The following is a 25,299-nucleotide window of genomic DNA, read 5'->3' as shown; positions in this document are numbered from 1 at the left end:
TGATTCCATACTATACTATGACATTTTTTGACACCTTACTATACTATGACATTTTTTCAAATTTTTTGACACCATACTATACTGACATTTTTTCACATTTTTTGATGCCTTACTATACTATGACATTTTTTCACATTTTTTGATTCCATACTATGACATTTTTTGAGACCATACTATACTATTAACATTTTTTCAATTTTTTTGATTCCATACTATACTATGACATTTTTTGACATCATACTATACTACGACATTTTTTCAAATTTTTTGATGCCTTACTATACTATGACATCTTTGTCACTTTTTTGATGCTTTACTATACTATGACATTTTTTGATCATTTTTGACACCATACTATACTATGAAATTTTTTCATATTTTTTGACACCATACTATACTATGAAATTTTTGTCACTTTTTTGATGCCTTACTATACTATGACATTTTTTCAATTTTTTGATTCCATATTATACTATGACATTTTTTGACACCATACTGTGACATTTTTAGATTTTTTTTGATTCCATACTATACTATGACATTTTTTGACATCATACTATACTATGACATTTTTTCAAATTTTTTGATGCCTTACTATACTATGACATTTTTTCAAATTTTTTGATTCCATACTATACTATGACATTTTTTGACACCATAATATACTATGACATTTTTTCAAATTTTTTGATGCCTTACTATACTATGACATTTTTGTCACTTTTTTGATGCCTTACTATACTATGACATTTTTATCACGTTTTTGACACCATACTATACTATGACATTTTTTGATCATTTTTAACACCATACTATACTATGAAATTTTTTCATATTTTTTGACACCATAGTATACTATGACATTTTTTCATATTTTCTGACACCTTACTATACTATGACATTTTTTCAAATTTTTTGACACCATACTATACTATGACATTTTTTCAAATTTTTTGATTCCATACTATACTATGACATTTTTTGACACCATACTATACTATGACATTTTTTGATCATTTTTAACACCATACTATATTATGAAATTTTTTCATATTTTTTGACACCATACTATACTATGAAATTTTTTCATATTTTTTGACACCATAGTATACTATGACATTTTTTCATATTTTCTGACACCTTACTATACTATGACATTTTTTCAAATTTTTTGACACCATACTATACTATGACATTTTTTCAAATTTTTTGATGCTTTACTATACTATGACATTTTTTTTTTTACATTTTTTGATACCTTACTATACTATGACATTTTTATCACGTTTTTGACACCATACTATACTATGACATTTTTTGATCATTTTTGACACCATACTATACTATGAAATTTTTTCATATTTTTTGACACCATACTATACTATGACATTTTTGTCACTTTTTTGATGCCTTACTATACTATGACATTTTTTCAATTTTTTTGATTGCATATTATACTGACATTTTTTGACACCATACTATGACATTTTTTGATTTTTTTTGATTCCATACTATACTATGACATTTTTTGACATCATACTATACTATGACATTTTTTCAATTTTTTTATGCCTTACTATACTATGACATTTTTTGAAATTTTTTGATTCCATACTATACTATGACATTTTTTGAGACCATACTATACTATTAACATTTTTTCAAATTTTTTGATGCCTTACTATACTGACATTTTTTGACACCATACTATGACATTTTTTGAAATTTTTTGATTCCATACTATACTGTGACATTTTTTGACATCATACTATACTATGACATTTTTTCAAATTTTTTGATGCCTTACTCTACTGACATTTTTTCACATTTTTTGATTCCATACTATACCATACTATACTATGACATTTTTGTCATGTTTTTGATGCCTTACTATACTATGACATTTTTTCACATTTTTTGAGACCTTACTATACTATGACATTTTTTGACACCATACTGTGACATTTTTTGAATTTTTTTGATTCCATACTATACTATGACATTTTTTGACATCATACTATACTATGACATTTTTTCAAATTTTTTGATGCCTTACTATACTATGACATTTTTATCACATTTTTGATGCTTTACTATACTATGACATTTTTGTCACTTTTTTGATGCCTTACTATACTATGACATTTTTTCAAATTTTTTGATTCCATACTATATTATGACATTTTTTGACATCATACTATACTATGACATTTTTTCAAATTTTTTGATGCCTTACTATACTATGACATTTTTATCACGTTTTTTGATGCCTTACTATACTATGACATTTTTTGATCATTTTTAACAACATACTATACTATGAAATTTTTTCATATTTTTTGACACCATACTATACTATGACATTTTTTCATATTTTCTGATGCTTTACTATACTATGGCATTTTTTTTTACATTTTTTGACACCATACTATACTATGACATTTTTTTTTACATTTTTTTGACACCATACTATACTATGAAATTTTTTCATATTTTTTGACACCATACTATACTATGAAATTTTTGTCACTTTTTTGATGCCTTACTATACTGACATTTTTTCAATTTTTTTGATTCCATACTATACTATGACATTTTTTGACATCATACTATACTATGACATTTTTTCAAATTTTTTGATGCCTTAGTATACTATGACATTTTTTGACACCATTCTATACTATGACATTTTTTCAAATTTTTTGATTCCATACTATACTATGACATTTTTTGACATCATACTATACTATGACATTTTTTCAAATTTTTTGATGCCTTACTATATTATGACATTTTTGTCACTTTTTTGACACCATACTATACTATGACATTTTTTGAGACCATACTATACTATTAACATTTTTTCAAATTTTTTGATTCCATACTATACTATGACATTTTTTGACATCATACTATACTATGACATTTTTTCAAATTTTTTGATCCCTTACTATACTATGACATTTTTATCACATTTTTAACACCATACTATACTATGAAATTTTTTCATATTTTTTGACACCATATTATACTATGAAATTTTTGTCACTTTTTTGATGCCTTACTATACTATGACATTTTTTCAATTTTTTTGATTCCATATTATACTGACATTTTTTGACACCATACTATGACATTTTTTGAATTTTTTTGATTCCATACTATATTATGACATTTTTTGACATCATACTATACTATGACATTTTTTCAAATTTTTTGATGCCTTACTATACTATGACATTTTTTGATCATTTTTGATGCTTTACTATACTATGACATTTTTGTCACTTTTTTGATGCCTTACTATACTATGACATTTTTTCAAATTTTTTGATTCCATACTACACTATGACATTTTTTGACACCATACTATACTATGACATTTTTTCAAATTTTTTGATGTCTTACTATACTATGACATTTTTTGATCATTTTTGATGCTTTACTATACTATGACATTTTTGTCACTTTTTTGATGCCTTACTATACTATGACATTTTTTGATCATTTTTAACAACATACTATACTATGAAATTTTTTCATATTTTTTGACACCATACTATACTATGACATTTTTTCAAATTTTTTGATGCTTTACTATACTATGACATTTTTTCACATTTTTTGATGCCTTACTATACTATGACATTTTTTGATCATTTTTGACACCATACTATACTATGACATTTTTTCAAATTTTTTGATTCCATACTATACTATGACATTTTTTCAAATTTTTTGATGCTTTACTATACTATGACATTTTTTCACATTTTTTGATACCTTACTATACTATGACATTTTTATCACGTTTTTGACACCATACTATACTATGACATTTTTTGATCATTTTTGACACCATACTATACTATGACATTTTTTCAATTTTTTTGATTCCATACTATACTATGACATTTTTTGACATCATACTATACTATGACATTTTTTGATCATTTTTGACACCATACTATACTATGACATTTTTTCATATTTTCTGACACCTTACTATTCTATGACATTTTTTCAAATTTTTTGACACCATACTATACTATGACATTTTTTGATCATTTTTGACACCATACTATACTATGACATTTTTTGATCATTTTTGACACCATACTATACTATGAAATTTTTGTCACTTTTTTGATGCCTTACTATACTATGACTTTTTTCAAATTTTTTGATTCCATATTATGACATTTTTTTGAAATTTTTTGATTCCATACTATACTATGACATTTTTTGACATCATACTATACTGACATTTTTTCAAATTTTTTGATGCCTTACTATACTATGACATTTTTGTCACTTTTTTGATGCTTTACTATACTATGACATTTTTTGATCATTTTTGACACCATACTATACTATGAAATTTTTTCATATTTTTTGACACCATACTATACTATGAAATTTTTGTCACTGTTTTGAAGCCTTACTATACTACGACATTTTTTGACACCATAGTATACTATGAAATTGTTGTCACTTTTTTGATGCCTGACTATACTATGACATTTTTTCACATTTTTTGATTCCATACTATACTATGACATTTTTGTCACTTTTTTGACACCTTACTGTACTGTGACATTTTTTGACTTTTTTTTTTTTTTTTTTTTGACATTTTTGACCCCATACTATACTATGACTGTTTTTGTCTTTTTTGTTGACATTTGTGACTCCTTATTTTACAATGCCTTTTTTTGGATGGTCTGATGACATTTTTGATGCCTTACCATACTATTTTTTCTCTTTTTTTTTTTAAACATTTCGTACAGTTGATGTAAAGCTGATGGTAAATTCCCTTGAGGCCTCAGTCCTGGTCTCGAAGAACTTCTTTACTGAATGAGGACTCTCTGTGATCATGGAATGTTGTGGACCAAGCGGTGACACCTGGAGGAAATCAAAGAGAAACATACAAAGGAAAATGATCAATACACTACTACCTATTCCTCATCAACAGTTTAACCATGAAAACACAGAGAAATATTCAACATTACAGCTGAACTAGAGCATTTAACAAACATTAGAGGCTGTTTCAGAAAATCAACAGTTAACTGTCATCACCTCCTGAAGAACCAACAACAACAAATATTAAAAACAGTAAAAGTAAAATGATTATTGTGTGTCTGTCAAATAATCACTGAAGCGATCATGTGTTACTGTGAACTGCACAACAATAAACACTATCAGTTAAGTAAATGCTTGAATGCAGGATTTTAACTTGCGTTTCTTATACTTCAGTAAAAAGTCTGAGTATTTCTTCCACCACATTCACATACAGAATCATTATTTCACATTTCAAACTTGTTGTTATAAACTGTAAAGATATATTTAAAATCACCCTCGCGCTTATGAACAACTCACTCCAATATTTCATTTATAGAACTGATTGTTTTGTATGGTGTAGTCTAGTGTTTTTAAAACCTATTTTGACTGATTCTAAACAATGAAGATTCAAGACAGAAAATTTGTAATTTGTTGGTTCTGATCTGTCTGATATAGTTTGGTGAGAAGGGGAGGAGAGCTACAGTCACTTTGTCCACAGACAAAACAGAATGTTTGTCTGTGGACAAAACTATTCTGAAACATATTTTTTTAATGCCAAATATTTGCTTCAAGACAGGCTTGAGAGGTGAGGATTTAATAGTTTTCTTTGTCATATGATAAATAGTAAATACTGCTGATTAAGCAAAACTTAAACTTTAAACATCTCCTTGAGCTCTGAGCAGTTATAGACATTTAATAGACATGAATTAGGGTCGCTTGATTCTGGAAAAAATGAGAATAATGACTTTTTAAAATTTTTGCTTAGAATTGAGATCATGATTCACTCTCACAATTTCATCCAATATTTTTTTGCACTCAGCTTGATGACGATAAACTACACAAGTTACTGTGGCTTCCCCCTCAGTGTCGACTGTTCATCAGTCAGGAAGATCCTGATTTGACTCACAGAATTGATCGAGTCATTACATCTTTTTTAGCTGCCTAATACTATAATACGACAAATCAATTAGTCTTTACCTTTAATTCAAATCAAATTATTTCAATTTGTCTTTTATATTTAATAAACTAAACCTCTCTGTAACAAATCCAGCAGATTTTAAAGGGAATATGACTTAATTTACACAACATTAATTTTGACAATTTGATTAATGTTGATTAAGAATTAGTTTAAGGAATTAATCAGGCTTACAGATTTTTTATTGTAAAATATTTTTACAGCAGTAGCAGCAGAAAGTATCGTCAGCAAAATGCAGTAAAAGTATGAAAAGTAGAACTACACGTGGAGAAAACATCAGTAGATTATGTAGCAGTAATACTTACAGATCATTAATCCTGAGTTAATGCTGCTGGTTTTAACAATGTCAGATACAGTTACTTTAGCCTGAAACATATTGAATGCAGGAAGACCATTATGGAAGACAATTTCTGCCAATGTGATGAAAAAAAAATTGTGTAAGAAACTTAAAATCAAAATAATGATTTAATTTTTCAACATTATACTTAGTCATTACTTTGATTAAATTTCTAATTTTAATGATGTGCAGGAACTTTTTCAACACATTGGCAGAAATGAGCTTTTGTAAGTATGTCACAAATTTTTATGTTAAAATTAACACTTCTTCCCTGTTCTCTGGAACAAAGTACAAATACTGAAGTACCCTTACCTTAATTAAACGAAGATACTGAGTTTACGATTGTGTTGAAAAACAAGTGAATCAGTTTCCATGGAGACGACAGATTTTTCAGGCAGCTTTTATTCTCAACATGGGACAGCAGACAGGTGTGACCTTCGACCCTGACCCTACAGGTGTCTGTTCAGTAGATCAGCAACAGGACGAGGGCATGGAGGAATAAATTAAAATCCAGAACAGCTCGCCAGGTAAAAAAAAAAAAAAAAAAAACAAACAAGAAGAAAACAATGATGAAACTCTAACGCTCTAAAAACGATGAAACAAAAATCAGCTTCAGCCTCGAAAACAGAAACATTAAGATTCAAATAAAAACCATAAAAAAGTCAGTTAGAAAAAACTTGAGTGCGTTTTTAGTTTCTGTTTTTTGGTTTGTTTCTTCCTCGCTGTGCTTCTGTGACGCACGCACACGCACACACACACACACACACACACACTGTACACTGAACAGATCAAACCTTCAGTATTTACACTCGTATTTATAGATTTATAGATTTTAAATCCTCTCTCTCTCTGATTGATCGTCCACAGAGCTGCAGCTGACGGAGGTGAGGTCGGTGAGGGTCAGAGGCTTTAAGTCCCACCCTTCCCCACCCCTCACCCCCTCCTGGCGTCCCGGTCAACCAATCAGCAGCTGCTGTTCTTGAACTCTCCGTTCTCAGTGATGGACAGTTTGGTGGGGTTGGTGGGCGACAGGCCGTTGCGGAGGTTGGGCGTGCTGTAACGCTCCTTCACCTGCGTCAGCGCCGCCATCAACCGTGAGTTCGCCGCGTCCAGAGAGCCGATCCGTTTCTCCTGATTGGACACAGACAAGAGGAGGGCGGGACAGGAAGTCAGACTTGTGGGTAAGAAAATAAGAGGCGGGCGAGGTTTGTGATGATCTGACCGTCGAGTTAAAACCACATCAGTGTTTTTACTCAGGAGGTTTAAAAAAGTAAAACGATAAAACCTTAATTCATCCTTAACTTAGCACTGAAAACACCTTAATCTAAAGCAGATCATTCATTTGTCCTTTAATCCGAAAAACTAAAGTTTTGAGTTGAGATAATTTTATTTAAAGACAAAAATGACTTCCCCTTAATTTACAAATAATTGAATATTAAGTAACAGATATTTGACAAATCCAATAACAAACATTTTAGTTTAGAATTTGGTCAATTTTAAAGGATTTAATGAAGGTGAAGATGTTCTGGTTTACATCAGGACTTTAAATATTTTCACCTGAATTCTGTTAAAGTATTTAACAGGTTCTACATATTTGGAGAATTTAATATAGAATTTAATTTATTACAAGAACTTGTACTTTAAAGAGGAACTGTTGATGGGATTAAAAGCTGATGAAATTAAAAGATTTCAACACTAATGTTTTACAATTCATAAAGTTTTCCTTTTAAACTCATTTACATAATTTAGTTTTAAGGTGAGAACGTGATGTGGTTTTGACTCTGCAGCTTTAAACTGACACAGTGAGAAACAGGAAGTTTGAAGGCAGCAGCCGAAAAAATAAAACAGCCCAAAAAACGAAAAACCAACAAAATGAAATAAATAAAAAGTGAGACTGAAGCTCTGAGTGCTGCAGTTTATCAGCAGGAAGTCAAACTCTGATCCTGGATCAGAACCACCTGAGTGAACCTGACGATCCGACGGCCTCTCCTCCGACTCTAAACCCTCTGACGTTTTATTTTGAAAGACAGGAAGCTCTGGTGGTTTAGAGGAGGTCGGGGGGTGGGGTGGGGGAGTGGGGGGCAGCAGCCAAACAGAAATAAAACCAGCTCAGAGCGACACACCGACACACCAGCAGCTGGTCCTGAAGGTTCAGGATCTGGACCTTTAAAAGAACCGTTCCACACTTTGGGAACTCGTTGTCAGCTCAGAGCTGGACTCAGGATCTGGTTATTTTTATAAACTTTAACTAACATGATGCTATCGAGATAAAATGATCCAGATAATTAAAGATCGATTCATTAATCTTAGAAGTTATCTTGAATAACAGCAAGCTCTTATTTTGAAACAGTTTTCTGCAGCTGGACTTCCTCTTCCTGGACTCTCAGGTGGTTGGATCTGCTCTGTGATTGGCTGACCAGGTGTGAGGCGTGTTAGCCCTTTATTTTCTTTCTAAAAACAGCGTGGTGGTGGGGGGGAGGAGGAGGAGGGGCGGGGCTACAGTTACTTGCCTGATTGGTTTATTTCACATCCGTTACTGACCTGAAATCAGTGAAGAGACGATGAGAGAACAGAACGGCTGCTGGTTTCTCCCTCAGTTAAAACTGCTGATATCAGTAATCATCAATAATGATCCTGATCGCACTGATTGATCGTGTCAGAGTTGATCAGGAGCAGGTGACTCTCTCTCTCTGTGCAGGTGTGGACTCAGGTGTGATGTCTGTGTTCGTACCTGAGCGTCGATGATTTTCTGTTTGGCTTCGATCACCGCCTGCATCTCTGCGTGGTCCCGCTTCAACTCCTCCTCCACCGCCATCAGCCTACACACACACACACACACACACACACACACACAGTTCAAGTTAAACTTCCTGTTTTCTTTCGTTAATACCAACACTTCCTGTGAACATTCCAGATTAAAAGCCTTTAGTTTCTAGTACTGTTTGGTGTCTGCAGTGTGTGGGTGTGTTTGGTCTCCCTGTCCTGTGCAGCTCAGGTGGGTGGAGTTAGTGCGCCCTCACCTGCAGATGATGCTCTTCATCTGGCTGTCCTTCTCCTCCTGCTGCCTCCTCAGTCGCTCCTCGCTGTCCTCCAGACGGTTTTTATACTCGAGCAGCAGCTTCTGCATCTGCTGCTCCTGAGCCAGCAGCCGCCGCTCGTACTCCTCCAGGCGCCGCCCGGACACCCGCAGACGCTCCTTCAGCCGCGAGATCTCCAGCTCGTACTGCAACGACACCCAGAGTTAACCAGTGGGACCAGCCAATCAGAGCAGCCGCCCAGAAGCTGCTGCGTCACATCAAACTTCCTATCAAACAAACCCTCACAGCTCTAAAACTATAAGTCCTATTTCTAATATGTCTTCACTGTGAGCTCCACAGAGTTTCAGTGAAGACTCTGATGTTTTATATGTGGACGTCCTGTTTACGGTTTAGGCTCCGTCACAGTTTTAAAACAGAGCTTCAGAGCTCAGTTTAACATGGCAGTCTATGGGACTGTGGGTCAGCGCTCTCTGTGTTTGGAGGAGATTTATTCACAAACTGTGAGTCATGTGACAATGGGAGTCACACTGGGTGAGAGAGGACACATTTCTCTACGTCTTCATATAGAAAGTGTCTGTGTAGGTTGGAAACTGGGGGAATTAAAAGAGGTTTGAATCAGATTTTTATGGTAAAATGTTCAGAGGAGGCAGTTAGAGTGATGATGTCACACAGTCTAACCCTGAACATTCCACACAATACACACCCATTATAAACTCTGACACTGTAAAAAATAAAGAACATAAAACTTAAACTGTGATTTTATAAAAACTATAACAGCTATCAACATGAAGATTTAACTGAAAACAGGCTCAGGTCATGTGACCTGTTTAAAGTTTCAACCATGTTTCTGTGTGAACGTCTGATGAAATAATGTGGCTCCAAAGAGGAGTGGGTTTGATCATTTCCACAAGGACTTCTCACTCATTTTCAACGGGAGGTTTTTCACAGTTTTTTGTGAATTACATCGTCATGGTAACTAAAAGACCTAGCATGCTGTCTGTACCTTCTCAGTGTTCCTGCCCTCCTCTCTGCTCCTCTCTCCTCCCTCCTCCTCCTTCTCCTCGTACTGGCCATTGTTGAGGACCCAGGCCGCCGTCCTCTCCACCGGAGACATCGCCACTGCCACCGCCTCCACCGGAGATGCCACCTGAACACAAACCAACGAACAGCGACACGGAGTGATTACCACAACATTTCTGCCATTTAACAGCTCCCCCCAAAACACCTGTCCAGGTGCGATAAAGCCTCACCTGCTGCGGCTGTTTGGCGGCGCTCCTTGGGGGCGGAGCCATGTTCTCCGCGGAGCAGGCGGATGGTTGGCGGTTGCCGTGGGTGGCGGTGGGTGTGGGCTCGGTGTTGGCGCTGCTGCTGCTGCGTAGCGAGGCGCTGTGCGGGAGGGAACGCGGCGTCCTGGCCCCTCCCCTGCTCTGCTGTTCCACCTTGACGATGTGGGCGGTGCCTGCCGTCGTGCTCTGACGGGGGACAGCGACTGCCGTGGCTGTGGCACCGGGTGGGAGGTCGGAGGGCGCGTGGCGACGCGGCGTTGAGCACTCCTCGCTCTGCGTGCTCCGCCTGCTGCCCAGCTCGTCCAGGCTGCTGTTGGACGGCGCCCGACCTTTGACCCCCACCTGGCTGCCGTAGTCGTCGGAGTTGCTGTGGCTGTTGTGCGAGCTCTCTGTGCTCAGGTTCTCGGAGCTGGAGTCCTGCCGCAGCGAGTGGGCGGAACGTGTGGACAGGCTGTGGGCGGCGTTACTCAGGTGGTAGACGGGGTTCTGGAAGGACAGCGGTTGGAGGCTGCGCTGCTGGCTGAGGGAGGGGTGCAGCGGCCGCCTCACCTGCGGCGCGCTCTGCGGCTGACCGTCTCTGGGCGGGGCTTTGATCTGGTGCGGCGCCGGCTGTGGGGTCAGGGGGTTGGAGTGTGGATAGCCAAGCGGGGGCGGGCCGTGTCCGATGGAGGCCTGTGAGCCAACCCTGCTGAGGCGGGGCGGGGCCTCGTGGTGCGGTGGGGGCCCCGCGGGGCCGTGCAGGCTCTGGGCGTCCTGCAGGTCGACCAGAGAGATGCTGCGACCGTTGGGCAGGAGGCTGTCTCGCTCCTCCTGATCAGAGAAGCTGGTGTGGATGGAGGGATGCTGCTGAGCCAGCAGGGGGCGCTGAGCCCTGTAACCCTCCATCCGATCAGCCGGAGACTGAAGGCTGCGAACTTCACAGTGACTGAAGGAGAGAAAATCTCTGATTTAACAATCATCACACTCTGCATGGTGCTGTCATCAGATATGATCTCAGAGGTGAAATTAACAGAGTGTCCCTGCTGCTAACAGCTGCTAACAGCCGCTAACACCTGCTAACAGCCGCTAACAGCTGCTAACAGCTTCTAACAGCTGCTAACACACAGCTGCTAACAGCTGCTAACACCTGCTAACACCTTCTAACAGCCACTAACACCTGCTAACAGCTGCTAACAGCCGCTAACAGCTGCTAACACCTGCTAACAGCTTGTAACAGCCGCTAACACCTGCTAACAGCCGCTAACAGCTGCTAACAGCTTCTAACAGCCGCTAACACCTGCTAACAGCCGCTAACAGCTTCTAACAGCTGCTAACACACAGCTGCTAACACCTGCTAACACCTGCTAACACCTTCTAACAGCCACTAACACCTGCTAACAGCTGCTAACAGCCGCTAACAGCTGCTAACACCTGCTAACAGCTTCTAACAGCCGCTAACAGCTGCTAACACCTGCTAACAGCCGCTAACACCTGCTAACACCTGCTAACAGCCGCTAACACCTGCTAACAGCTGCTAACAGCTGCTAACACCTGCCTGTGGACATCAGTCCATCTCAGTGGACGTCTGTACATCAGCAGGAGACCAAACAGGTCCTGAGACAGTTTTCACCTGGAAACTAAAAGCTGTGAACTTCTCCTTTAAAACTGATTCATTACTTCCTCCTCTGAGTCCGAGCTGTCAGCTGATTGGTTACCTGTCGGCGGGGTCCTCAAAGATTCGCTGTAACCCTGACGACAGGCTGCCGCTGATGTTGTGGGCGGAGCTGTGGTCCTGGAAGCGTCGCAGCTGCTGCTGCACCGGCGTCGGAGCGGCCAGGCAGCGGGAGATGTCTCCCAGAATCCTCGGCAGCGGGCCCAGCTTGGCTACGGTGGCCTGCAGGAAGGAATTTTCACCCTGGGGTCGTCGTGTGTGTGTGTGTGTGTGTGTGTGTTTAAATGGAAGCACCAGGATGCAGTGGTGGTGGGAGAACGAAACCAACATGGTGGCAACAGAGAGAGTCGGCCAGATAGGGAGTGAACAGAGGGGGGAGGAGGGGGGAGGAGGAGGGGGAGAGGAGGAAAAAAACATAAGGGAAACTTAATGGAAACAAAAATCAAACCAACTAGAAACAACATGCTTCTACTGAACAGAACCACAGTCAAACACAGCAGAGCCATGCAGAGCCGAGCTCCGACAGGTGAGACAGGTGAGACACAGCACAGCCAGGGGGGAGGGGGGAGGAGGGCGAGGGTGAGGGGGGAGTTCAGGCCATGCTGTGATGCGTTAATGTGGTTAAATGAAGTGAAGTGACCTCTGCTCCTGATGTTCATTCATGTTACATCATCAAATCCTCACATCACACACACACCTGATCACCAATCACCGATCACGGATCAATAATCAATAATCAGACACAGTCAGCAGCTCGTCTGGTGAAGAAACTAACAGGACAATCGTTTTCTCTAACTCTGCAGCTCTTAATTACGATTCAAACGACGTGACGTGAACGCATCACGACCTGTTACTGTACATTTATTTTTTAGCCTCATGAGACGTTCACTGCCCTTTGTAAAAATATTATTTATCACTTTGAACTTCAGATCTTCTTCCTGTGTTAATGAGCGTTTACATTTTAAAACTTCTTCTTTAAACGTCCACATCTGACTCAGGTCTGAACAAACGACAAACTGTTTGTCCTGTGTTTGTGTTTGTGTTTGTGTTTGTGTTTGTGTTTGTGTTTGTGTCGTGTCGTGACTTCGGTTTGACTGTTTATAACCTCCTGGTTTGTTGTAGCAGGTGAAGCTCTGCTGCCTGTTTCAGAGGATTGACTATAGATATTTTCAGTATAAAAATAAAGATTGATCAGTAAATATTACTAAAAAAAAAAGATAATAATTGATCGTTTATTTTCCTGATGATTGTGTGTGTTCACAGAGCAGGTGACTGAGTTTTAAACACAAATGCACGACAACAACAACACACAGACTTTCTCTCTGCAGGAGAGTTTCAGAGTCTCTTTAAGACGTTAATAAAACACACACACACACACACACACACACACACACACACACACAGACAGAGTGTGTGTTTGATGTCGTTACCTTGTCGAGCTGGGAGACGACCTCCCACAGCAGGGCGTGCAGCACCGACAGCTCGCGGCCGAGGTCGATGTAACCCTCGAAGCCTGGCGTGTTGGACAGAGTCTCCGGGTTGGAGATCTCAGACAGGAAACGCATCATCCCCGCCCACTCGTGCTCCAGGAAGTCGTTCATGAAGGCCATGTACTCCTCTTTGTTTCCAAACCTGCAGAGCACAAAGACATGAATCAGCTTTCATCCTCTCTTGTTCCCTGGGTCAGACGACGTCCTCAGTTTTCATCAGATGAGTTTGGACTCAGTGAAAACTCTTTATAGAAATAAGACGTGGATCAGTCAGAGAGAGCAAACTGTTATATAAAGGTTTATATCTCCTGTTGTTTGTTTCTTCTGCTCCTGAAAATCAATGTTTGGTTTTGAAATGTTCTTCACACGACAGGAACAAGAAGCAGAGACGAGGAAATAGTTTTAATCTGTTTTCATCTCAGGTCTTTTTTATTTTTATCTCATGTATCTGTATATTAATCTGATAAAGAGCTTGTTCCTCAGATTATTCTGAACTGACTTTGTTCTTCATGAAGCAGAAACATCTGAAAACCACAGGAACCTGAACGCCTCACCTGTTATATTTTTAATGAGCTGTTCTGTGAGCAGCTCTACAGTCACACAGAGTTACTGTGGTTCGTCCTCAGGGGAGCGTGATCGTCAGTTTGAACCACAGCTTTAGGAGCAGCTGATCGACCTCAGCAAACACGTTACCATGGCAACGTCACCATATACAAATATTCAGCGTATGTTAATAAATACTCTGCACCTGGACCCAGAAACCCGACTGAACCGACCTGGAACCGGGAGACCGGGACTTGAGCCCGCAGACTTGAAGCGGTTTGTTTGACTCACTTGGTGAAGTTGGCGAGGTTCTGGATGACCTTGGCGATAAGCGTGAGTGTGCGGGACGTGCGGTCGTCGGGGTACTCCTGCATCAGGTTGAAGAGCGACGGCGACATGATGGCGGGGCAGAGGAAGCGCAGGAAGAGCGAGGCGCTGATCAGACGCTTGCTGATGTCCTGCTGGTGTCCGCGGACGACGCACTGCTGCTTCCATGACGCAAACACCTCCTTCAGCTCCCGAGGAAACACGCTGAGGAGACAGGAAGTGGTCAGGTTACCTGAAGACTCGTAACGTCTGAAAACAATCGTGATGAAGATGATCTGAGCCTCACACTAAACACAGAAGCTCTTCTTCTGTTTAACGTCTCGCAGCTTCAGTCCACTCAGAACAGGAAAGTCCTGCTCTCACACCATCAAACAACAACCCTAAAACCCCTTAATTCATCCTTAACTTACCTGAAAACACCTTCATTTAAATCAAGGTGGAGCCTCAGATCTTTCATTTGTCTTTTAATGTGAAAATCACCATAATCAGCAGTGTAAGCAGATTTAAACAGGACCTTCCCCTGAACTTACACATGAATATGAAGCGTGGACAAATCCATTAATGATGTGTTTAAGGTGTTTTTAATGTCGAGGTGTTTTGGTTTATGTCAGGTGATTTTTAAGGTGTAAAAACCTTAAAATGGAGAGTATCAAAGATAAAGCTCAGTCTGTGGCTCAGACACGTTAATCTGTTAATGTTTTTAATGGATTATTCTCAAGGACTGAGCAACAAAAACAACAAACACATTAAATTGACCTGAATAAAAGTCATCGCTACACTTCAGTGCTCTCACTTGGTCCTTTCTACAGATTCTGTTACCCTTTAAAAAACCCCTTAACTTAACGTGCAGATCATCCATTCAAATAAAGATTACTGTTGACTCATTTAAACATCAGTTATCTCATGAAATGAACCTTATTTTCATCAGTGTTAATGAGGAAGACTCTGTTACGGTCACAGCCTGATGAATCTGACCATCACTGAAACTGACGGACGTGAACCTGAAGCTCTGAGCTGAGATTCAAATAATCTGCAGCAACTGTTTCACTTTGAGCTGCGCCGACACGTCTCTGCAGATTCAGAGGTCAGAGGTCGACACACACCAACCGACGGTTAGAAAAGACGCTGCTGTTACCTCTTTCTACCAGCAGGTGGCAGACTCGTCTGTTTTACAGTGTGGATTTTCTCTCAGTCCGGTTTTGCGTCAGTGTTTGTGTATCTGTGTGATCTGACTCTGGGTCAGTCGTACCAGTAGGAGTTGATGATCTTGCAGAAGGCCAGCTCGCAGCACATCTTCAGGTTACTCTGGTGCTCGGCCAGATCACTGCTGGAGCATCGACTGGGATCCACCTCGCAGTTCTCGTCCGACTCGTACAGAGCTTTGATGAACTCACCTGAGGACGGAGAATCATCAGAGTCATTAGAACCAGGTCAAACCAGAGTCTCTGTGTGTTACCAAAACACAACACTGACTTTACAACACAAGCTGCTATAAACAGCAGCAGGAGCAGAGTTCACTGCTGCTGACGAGAGGAGCAGCCATCTTGGATTCTTATGCCGGGGTTGATCTGACTTCAGGGACGCCCCCTGAAGTCAGATCAGGTTCAGCTGAAGTCAGAAATTCAAACTTCAACTGAACGCACCATATCAGCAGCAGTGAACTAAACTGATGTTTATTTATCTGTTTGAGGTTTTCTACAGTTTAGTTCACAGATGTGTTGATAATGATTCAAAATCACGTTAAACTGAATATTTCTTCTTGACTTATGTTTGTTAAGGTGAAGTGACGAATACAAACAAAGAGGGTTTATTCTTATGAGACTGTTTCTAAAGTCGCATTTATTTCTTTTTTGTTTCAGTGTTCAGACATAAAGTGAGTACACTTACTGTATTTCATTTATTATTTAGGTGTAAAAGTTCAGTCTTTAACAAAATCAATTTCTGGAGCTTTCATCTGAGAGCTAATTTCAGTCTTTTTAAGTTTCAATCTGTGTATGAGTTTTATTTGTTTTTAACCAGAGGAACAAAGAAACGTTTGATTTCCTTCTGTCTCAGGGACAACGAGGCGTTCACTGTCAGCAGAGAAACCGTGTTTTTCATAGCCTCAAACATCATTAAGCTTTAAGCATTGAGTCTCTGTGAGCGTCTGAACCTCGACTGTAAGTGAAGCTGACGACCGTTTTAAAGCTTGACGCAGCAGAAAAACGTGAACGTTTGTTAGCAGTCAGCTGAAAACACAAAAATAACTCCCTGTCAAAATAAAAGCCTTTAATTACAGGAAGCTGCAGAGTTCTCGTTACCTCACACAGCAGGGAGTCGTCGTTTTATCGTCTATTTTCAGACATGAAGCTATAAATACATTAATGATGGTGAAATGATTTGTGTGACTGACTCGTCTCCGGGGTCTCTATCCACTGCCTCTGAACTATTTTAAGAGTTTTTCTCACGCCTTGATGTTAGAGCAGGAGGATCAAGTAAAAAGCTCTAATTTCAGCTTCAACACAGAAACTTTCTGCTCCTTTAATCTCATTCAGGATGGAGCTGTTACCTCGTCTCCAACCAGGTACTGTGTCAGTTCTTCAGTTAGGTTTTATGAGGTGACCTTTGACCTTTGACACTGATCACTTCATCTTTGACTCCAGGTGTACGTTTGTGCTAAATCTGAATAAATTCCCTCGAGGCAGCAGCTGAGGCTCATGGGTACTGTAGTCTTTAAAACGTTTTGATTTCTCAGTGTAAATATTTCACACTGATGGTCGGAACATACACCTGTGTGTTCAGGTGTGTTCAGGTGTGTGTGAGCTGCTCAGAGACTCACCGAGCGCGTCGTGCAGGTATTTCTGTCCCACCAGCTTCAGATACTCCTCGATGGCCTTGGTGGCCAACGTGTTCTCCCTGAAGATCAGGACGTCGTGGTCGGCACATCGGTCAACCTCCGACATCACCAGGTCTGTGAGGAAGTCCTGAACGGAGAGGAGGAGCAGGAGGAGGAGCAGGAGGAGGAGGAGGAGCAGGAGGAGGAGGAGGAGCAGGAAGAAGAAGTTTTATTTATTGACCACAGCTGGTGATTAATTAATGTCAACTTGATGAACTATTGAACAAAGATCGTCTGGTTTGATGAATAAATCTGTCTGATATCTGATCAGCTCTGATGATCACTGGGTCTTTTCTGATCAATAATCAATAAAGTGTTTAAAAGCTCCAGTATGAGCAGGGAGAAGCTTCTCCCATAGATAGAGCTCTCACTGTCCCACCAACTCTGGAAAAATGTGTCCACAAACCGAGGAGCAGCTTCAGCTCTAAACTGGTCCTCTCACATCTGAACAGCAAATCTTAGAGGTCAACACTGTCTCTGGGTCCAACATTAGCCAGCTAACCTAGCTAACACTAGCAATCAGTCATTTCAGTTAAAAAGTTCTTCTTTAATTAAATGTGTGTTTAAAGACTTATTTTGACATCAATATTTTCATTTTTGCTCAGTTCATCTCATTGATCACTAATAATCTGTGTCGGTCCCGAGAAAACACATCGATCCTGTGGTAAATATGCTAAGCTAAGCTAAGCTAAGCTAAGCTAACTGTCTGTTACTAGTTACTGTGCAGGATCGAGCTGGACCTCTGACCTTTGCCCTCCCGGTGCTCTGCAGGATGTGGACCAGAGCGCAGGCCATCTCCTCCTTGTTCTTGACGCTGATGACGGGCTCCAGCACCGAGCACAGCATGGTGTAGTTGTTGGTGATGAACTCTGCGAACTCCTTGTACTGCTCCATGGGCAGGATGGAGATGGTCTGGAAGCGGGACTTGATGCGGATCGACGGCCCCCCTCCCTTGGCCTTGCTGGTGGTGGGCGTGCTGACCGGGTACCACTTCTCCACGAACTGCCGGCCCGTCACGCCCGACACCGGGATGTTGACCAGGCCCACGTAGTTGTTCTTGTCCTTCTTCTTCTTCTTGTCCACGTCGCGGTAGATGTGCACGGTGATGCTGTGCACGGCCGGCAGACTGGAGAAGTCGAAGTACTCGCCCCAGAACAGGCTGTCGTGCCGGGTCTTGCTGGTGGTCCGGGCGTACAGGACGTCGTCCAGACACAGCTCGCAGAAATATTTCTTCTTGGGCGGCAGGTCTTTGGCTTCGATGATCCACAGTCGCAGGAGGTTCTCCGCCCGCCGACAGTTGTCCTGGAAACACAAACAACCCTCCGTTACAACTTTAACAGTCTGAGGGAGAAGAAGAGAGTCCTGAAACCAGGAAGTAAGTTAGCATGTTAGCATGTTAGCACTTCCTGCTCCCCCTGAGAGCCAGTCTCACCTTGTTGGGCTGAATCGTCCTCCTCAGGTTTTCCATCCACTTGTCTCTCTCTGAGGCTGAAGTGCAGCTGAAACACTTGCTGCCTCCTGAGTACGTCACCTGACAGGTGAGAGGGCGAGCAACACAGAGAGAGAGAGAGAGATGACGTGTTAAATAACGGCAGTGAGGAGACGTGCTGTCACCGTTGTAAAGCTGAATCTCGGTGTTTGTTACCTCGAAGCAGAACTCCTGTCCCAGGATGCTGCTGTGCAGAGGTTTGACGAACACGTCCTCCTCCATGCTCAGGTCCAGAGCCTCCACCGCGCTGCCCGGGCTCAGCAAAGACTCATGGGATGTCGACTCCTTCAACTTGGGAAGCCCACGAGACCTGGAAGACCGGAGGGAAAAATCAAAACATGCGTGAATGAAAAAGGAGCAGGTTAATGTTCCTGGAGCTGTTGACGATCAGTAGAGAAGCAGAGCAGCCAGGGGGCGCCGCCGAGCACGGCGGGGGTTCAACGACGCCATGACGACGCCACGAGATTCACCAAACTTCCTCAGACAGCCGCCTGCCATCAACAGTGAAGCAGGAGAGCAGCAATACCTACGAAAAACAACCACAGAGCCAGGCGAGGGGAGTTCCCCAGAGCATCCCTCCTCCTCCTCCTCCTCCTCCTCCTCGACTCCCCCCCTGCTCCCACCGTCCTCCCACCTCGACCCTCCTGTAGACAGCACGAGCTCCGCTCACCGAGAGCGCCGTCCTCGCCTTTATCCAGCTTCCCTATAGTCCGGCAGGCGGTAAACAACGGTCCTGGGACAGGGGCCTATCACGGTGGGGGCCCCTGCGGGAGCGTCACCATGGTAACAACCTCCGCAGGGAGAGCGGGCGCTAGGCAGCAGCGCGTGACGCAGCGAGGAGCAAGGCAGGTGTTTAACTACAGACCAGTCTCTGGAGGGGAGGAGGTCAGCTGACTGCAGCTTTATCAGCAGGAGAAGAAGAAACCCCAGAAACTTTCAAAATAAAATGAAGAGAAAATAAACCGTTTGTTTCTCACTGAATTATTATCATTATCATCATTATCATCATTATTATTATTATTATTATTATTATTATTATTATTATTATCATTATTATCATTATTATCATTATTATTATTATTATTATTATCATCATTATCATTATTATTATTATTATTATTATTATTATTATCATTATCATCATTATCATTATCATCATTATTATTATTATTATTATTATTATTATTATTATTATCATTATTATCATTATTATCATTATCATTATTATTATTATTATTATTAAGTGCAAACACAGACACCACTAACACAAACACGATCACTGAGGTGATCAGCTGATTCATCAATCGACCAATAATTAATTTAAAAACCTGTTCATGTTTGAGTTTATTCATCAAGTTAAAAGTCAAAGATTCTTCTTCTGAATGAGGCTTTTCAGGAGATCACTCTGTAATTCACTCTCTGAATTAGTGTGTGTGTGTGTGTGTGTGTGTGTGTGTGTGTGTAATCTCCTGCTGTGTCAGATGAGTTACGTAAACCTGGATTAGTGGACTCAGATCAACACTGACGCTGTGACAACATCAGGCCTGTTTCTCTGACAGCTGTAAATACATCGATGACGGTGTTGTCCCACCTTTAAGCCGGCGGTGGAGGTCGTCACAGAGCTGATAAACTGATAAGGTAGAGTCGACACAGCGGGTCCTATATAAAACCACAGTGCAGCCACAGTGACCTTTGACCCCCAAATCACTTCCTCCTCGACTCCAGGTGAATGTTTGTGCCAAAGACGAAGAACCTCCCTGCAGGCGTTCCTGAGATATCACGCTCACGAGGACGTGACGGACGACGCCTCGGGCCTCGACCGACTCGGAGTCAAACTGTGGTTCTGTCTGAACCTGTCTGATCATGTGACCTGAGGCTGCAACGCTCCGTCAAACAAACACAGTAAATCTGTGCGAGGAAATGTTGGTGTGAGTGTTTAGAGAGGACGTGAAACAGTGAGGAGCAGCTGCTCAGAGTCAGGCTGGGTTTCAGGAAGGGCTGGTCTCTGCATTAGGATGGAAACCTGATCCAGTCTGCTGTCAGAGGAAGAGGAGGAGGAAGCACTTACTGAGCTCTGACCACACACACACACACACACACACACACACACACACACACACTATCAATATGTTGTATCTGAGATCTGAACACCGCAGTAAAAACTGAGAAATGTTTTGTCCAAAACCACAAAAATATTTAATTTAATTTAAGACGAGGAAAAAAACTAATCCTCATATTTAAGAACCTGGAACCATCAAAGTTTTTATTCTTGCTTGATGATTAACTGATCATCAGGAGAAATGATTCTCCTTTACTTCCTATCTGATCGTTGAAGCTTTATATATCAGCACCAGACTCCATTAACAAAAACAGGAGTTTTACAGAGCAGAACACAGGAGCTGCTGGAATTCTACACGTTAGTGTGTCTGTGTTACTGTGTGGTACTTTTACTTCAGTAAAGTATCTGATTACTTCTTCCACCACTGAAAGTCACAGTAACACAGACACACTAACAGATGGAGGCAGTGGTATTCCAGCAGCTCCTGGTTAAATCCCTGTTTTTATCAATGGAGTCTGGTAGAGATACATAGAGATGTTTCTGGTTAAACTAAAGGATCTGACTCTTTAATAAAAAGCTCTGTCTCTGGAGGAATCCTATCATCATGTCATATCATCGTCTATTTATGAACCATACCTGCTGGATTTATGACATCACTACCAGCCAATCAGAGCGCAGTATGAAACTTAAACAGGTGTGATGTTAAGACCTGAAGAGAACGAGAATTAACCTGCAGCGTTTCCATCAGAGCAGAGCCACTACACTGAGGTTAATAAAGGTCAAACACAGTCCTACCTGAACCTCAGAGGTCTGGACAGCTGAGCTTTCCGAGCTCTGCGCAGGAGAGAAGACGAACCGTCCATCAGGAGTTAGAGCTCAGAGCTGACTGAGAGGAGGCTGTGTGTGTGTGTGTGTGTAGAGCATTATCCTCCTGTCCAGCTGGCTGACATTCTGTCGACTATAAAGCTGCACACACTCTCACTGCATCAATATACTCTGAACACACACACACACAGCAGAGGTTCATGTCAGCAAACAGAGAAACTACAACCTCTCATCCTCCTGTTAGCCTAGCTTAGCACAAAGACTGGAGGCAGGGGAAACTGTTAGCCTAGCTTAGCACAAAGACTGGAGGCAGGGGGAAACTGTTAGCCTAGCTTAGCACAAAGACTGGAGGCAGAGGAAACTGTTAGCCTAGCTTAGCACAAAGACTGGAGGCAGGGGGAAACTGTCATTTTGATTCCTTTTCCAGGGACAATCAGAGCTTTCCAGGACGTTTTCTCGGCAGGAAAGATGAATGTGAACGTGTGTGCTGATGGGAAATGTTGTATTCTAGAGAAACCCAGATAAAACAGACGGCCATGAGGCTGCAGAGACAAGCTGCAGAAAGAGAAGAGGAGAGCTGGTCTTCCAGTAAAACCACGTCCAGTCAGTGCTGGGAAGGCTGGGAGGGCTAATGGAGGGAGGAAGAGCAGGAGGAGGAAGAGGAGGAGGAGAAACCCACAACCTCCTGAAAACAGAGGAGGAGGCAGAGCTGCTGCTGAACTCTTCTTCTTCTCTCTGTGCTGCAGTCTTAAATCTTCAGTAATATCTGTAGACGGGGGAGACGCAGCCTCAGCTGCTCAGACAGACACTGAGACGCTGAGGCCGATTACTGGAGGAAACAACCAGAGAGCAGAAACAGAAGGAAGCAGAACCAGACCAGGAAATGAAGCTTTAATATCACAGAGCTGTCGCTGCTGCTCAGTGTCACTGCACAACTCGACAACATCAACACAACAACCTCCCTCTGGCTGAGGGACAGAGAGATCAGTTAAAAAGACCAGAGTTCATCTCTGATGTCAGAAACAGAGTCTGGTGTGTTTGTTACAGCCACAGCACTTCCTGCTCCAGAGGGAGAGGGGGATCATGGGTAATACACACAGTCAGAGCGACTCGCTCTCAGCTGACAGTGTCAGCAGCCCGGCAGGAACAACACTCTGCCAAGCTAACTTTATGTCTGCCGTGTTTCCGCTGCACGACTCTGCAGAGGGCTTTTAATTTGAAACAACGGGCACAGGAAGTGGAGACAGCTGTAATTCCAGGCTGAAGTGAGACGGAGGAAAAGAAAGGTAGATTTAACTCGCAGACATGAACTTAGATTGATTCTCACTCTGCTCCCAAACAAAGTTGTTGCTGTCGGTGTCTCAGATTCAGTTTGACTCATCTATGAGTCAATAATCATTTTCTTTACAAAGACAAACACAAAACTAATAAAAGGTTCAACAGCGATGCTGCGATCAGATGGTCAGAGGTCAGAGGTCAGAGGTCAGGGCGTTATCTAAAGAACTTGAGGTGGATGAGGGGAGTTACCTGTCGGGTTCAGCGGGCCGGAGCGAGGGCAGTCTGAAGCTGGTGTTTCGGTCCAGTTTGGTCTGACTCTTCGTCCTCTTGATGGAGCCTTTGAGACGTTTACTGAAAAACCCCTGAGAGACAGAAACACAGGACAGAAGCTCAGGATCAGAGACGTGTCAGGAGGCTGAGTTTCAACGCTCAGTTCACACCTCGCTGCTTCACCTTGAGGTGGAGGAGAAGGTGAAGGAGGAAGAGGAGGAGCTGCAGAAGGCCGACTCCTCTTCCTCCTGTCTGTAGGAATGTAAAGTCAGCAGTCTGACCATCCTTCAGTCTGATACTGAGCACTGAGGAGGAGGAGGAAATAACTACTGCACCGAGACCTCGAACTGACATTCACTGACATTACATCCTCAGCAGTATGTCAGAGCTTTCACTGAGGAAATGAAATGGAAAGCTGCCTGTTAGACTGCACTACAGGTGGGGGGGGTCACTAAAAATACCAGGATTCAACCTGGAAAAAAAATCTGACCATAAGCATTGTTACGTATCAGTACCAGACTCCATTGACAAAAACAGGAATTTTACTGAGCAGAACACAGGAGCTGCTGGAATACCACTGCTCCATCTGTTAGTTACTGTGTGTGTTACTGTGGGACTTTCAGTCAGCTTCAACAATCAGATAGAAAGCAAAGGAGAATCCTTTCTCCTGATGATCAGTTAATCGTTTAAGTAATTTTTCAAGCAAAAATAATAAAAACTTTGATGGTTCCAGGTTCTTGAATGGCAGCAGTGATGAACAGATATATCTATAGATATCTATAGATATATAAATTAGATATATATCAGATGTCAGTGTAAGTTTGTAAAATGTCAGAAAATTGTGAAAAATCTAATGTTTAAACGTCTTGTTTTGTCCGACCAAGAGTCCAAAAATATTCATCTTCCATATCGTCATAACAGAGAAACTGGAACCAGAAGACGATCAGTCAAAACAGATTCTAATTAATGGATGAACCAATTAATCGATGTGTCCATCCAGGTCACCAGTCTGATCAGTGCAGGTGTCTCGATCACGGCGCCTCCTTCAGGTCAAACACCGATATGTTTTACAATGATGAGTCATTCCTCTGAGCTGACCGATCAATACGACCAAACACACCACACAGCCTGGGCCTGGGCCTGGGTGATCACATGACTCAGCTGATTCTGATGAAACTGATCAAACTGATCAAACCCTTCACCTATCAGATCCTCTGTGACGATAAAAGCTCCCGTGCAGAGCGGAGGAAGCGAGCGGCCTCATTTCCTGAGATATTAATATCCTCAAACGCATCCCTCGCCTCCCTCCTCACCCGCCTCACCCTCCTGTCCTCCTCCACAAACTCCCTTCAGGCTCATTGGCTCCCATTAACGTATCCATCCTGCCAGAGACTGACTGTGCAGAGGGAGGAACACACACCTCCATCACAGCTATTGATCAGGATTATTGGTCTCCGGGGGGATCAATGAACAGAGCGATCACCGCTCCAGGTCAGAGGACTGACTCTTCTGAGGCTGCACCAACTCCCAGCATGCTCTCTGCCTGTGTTTACTGTATGAAGAAGTGTGAAGTCTGACTGAAACTAAAAATACAGCTCTGAGACTCTGTAATGAGCCTTATTCTCCATGTTTTTGGGTGTATCTACAGAGTTTAACCAGAAACATCGCTTCATATCACTACCAGACTCCACTGAGTAACACAGACACACTAACAGATGGAGGCAGTGCTATTCCAGCAGCTCCTCGTTAAATCACTGTTTTTGTCAATGGAGTCTGGTACTGATATTTAGAGACAAG

General features: G+C 41.6%; 1 protein-coding gene across 6 annotated transcripts in view; it reads right to left on the bottom strand.

The window, feature by feature from the left end:
* Nucleotides 1-6,755: 6,755 nt before the first annotated feature.
* rasal2 (RAS protein activator like 2) overlaps nucleotides 6,756-25,299 on the bottom strand; it is a 62,514-nt gene continuing 43,970 nt past the window's right edge. For 4 of the 6 annotated variants that reach the window (XM_018678978.2, XM_018678975.2, XM_018678979.2 and 1 more), the window contains 14 exons: nucleotides 23,482-23,594; nucleotides 19,227-19,380; nucleotides 19,014-19,112; nucleotides 18,329-18,883; nucleotides 17,525-17,669; nucleotides 15,956-16,100; nucleotides 14,671-14,910; nucleotides 13,777-13,978; nucleotides 12,390-12,589; nucleotides 10,660-11,620; nucleotides 10,413-10,556; nucleotides 9,392-9,594; nucleotides 9,103-9,190; nucleotides 6,756-7,502 (listed from right to left, as the gene is read on the bottom strand). In XM_018678978.2, the coding sequence (XP_018534494.1) occupies nucleotides 7,335-7,502; nucleotides 9,103-9,190; nucleotides 9,392-9,594; nucleotides 10,413-10,556; nucleotides 10,660-11,620; nucleotides 12,390-12,589; nucleotides 13,777-13,978; nucleotides 14,671-14,910; nucleotides 15,956-16,100; nucleotides 17,525-17,669; nucleotides 18,329-18,883; nucleotides 19,014-19,112; nucleotides 19,227-19,380; nucleotides 23,482-23,594 (3,417 nt within the window). In that variant the 3' untranslated portion in view covers nucleotides 6,756-7,334. The other 2 variants (XM_018678976.2, XM_018678977.2) reach the window with 2 other exon arrangements.

The sequence above is a fragment of the Lates calcarifer genome, linkage group LG4, assembly GCF_001640805.2.
Source record: "Lates calcarifer isolate ASB-BC8 linkage group LG4, TLL_Latcal_v3, whole genome shotgun sequence".
Lineage (NCBI taxonomy): Eukaryota > Metazoa > Chordata > Actinopteri > Centropomidae > Lates > Lates calcarifer.
Note: the sequence above shows the minus strand (reverse complement) of the source record. Positions and strands in the feature narration are given on the sequence as shown.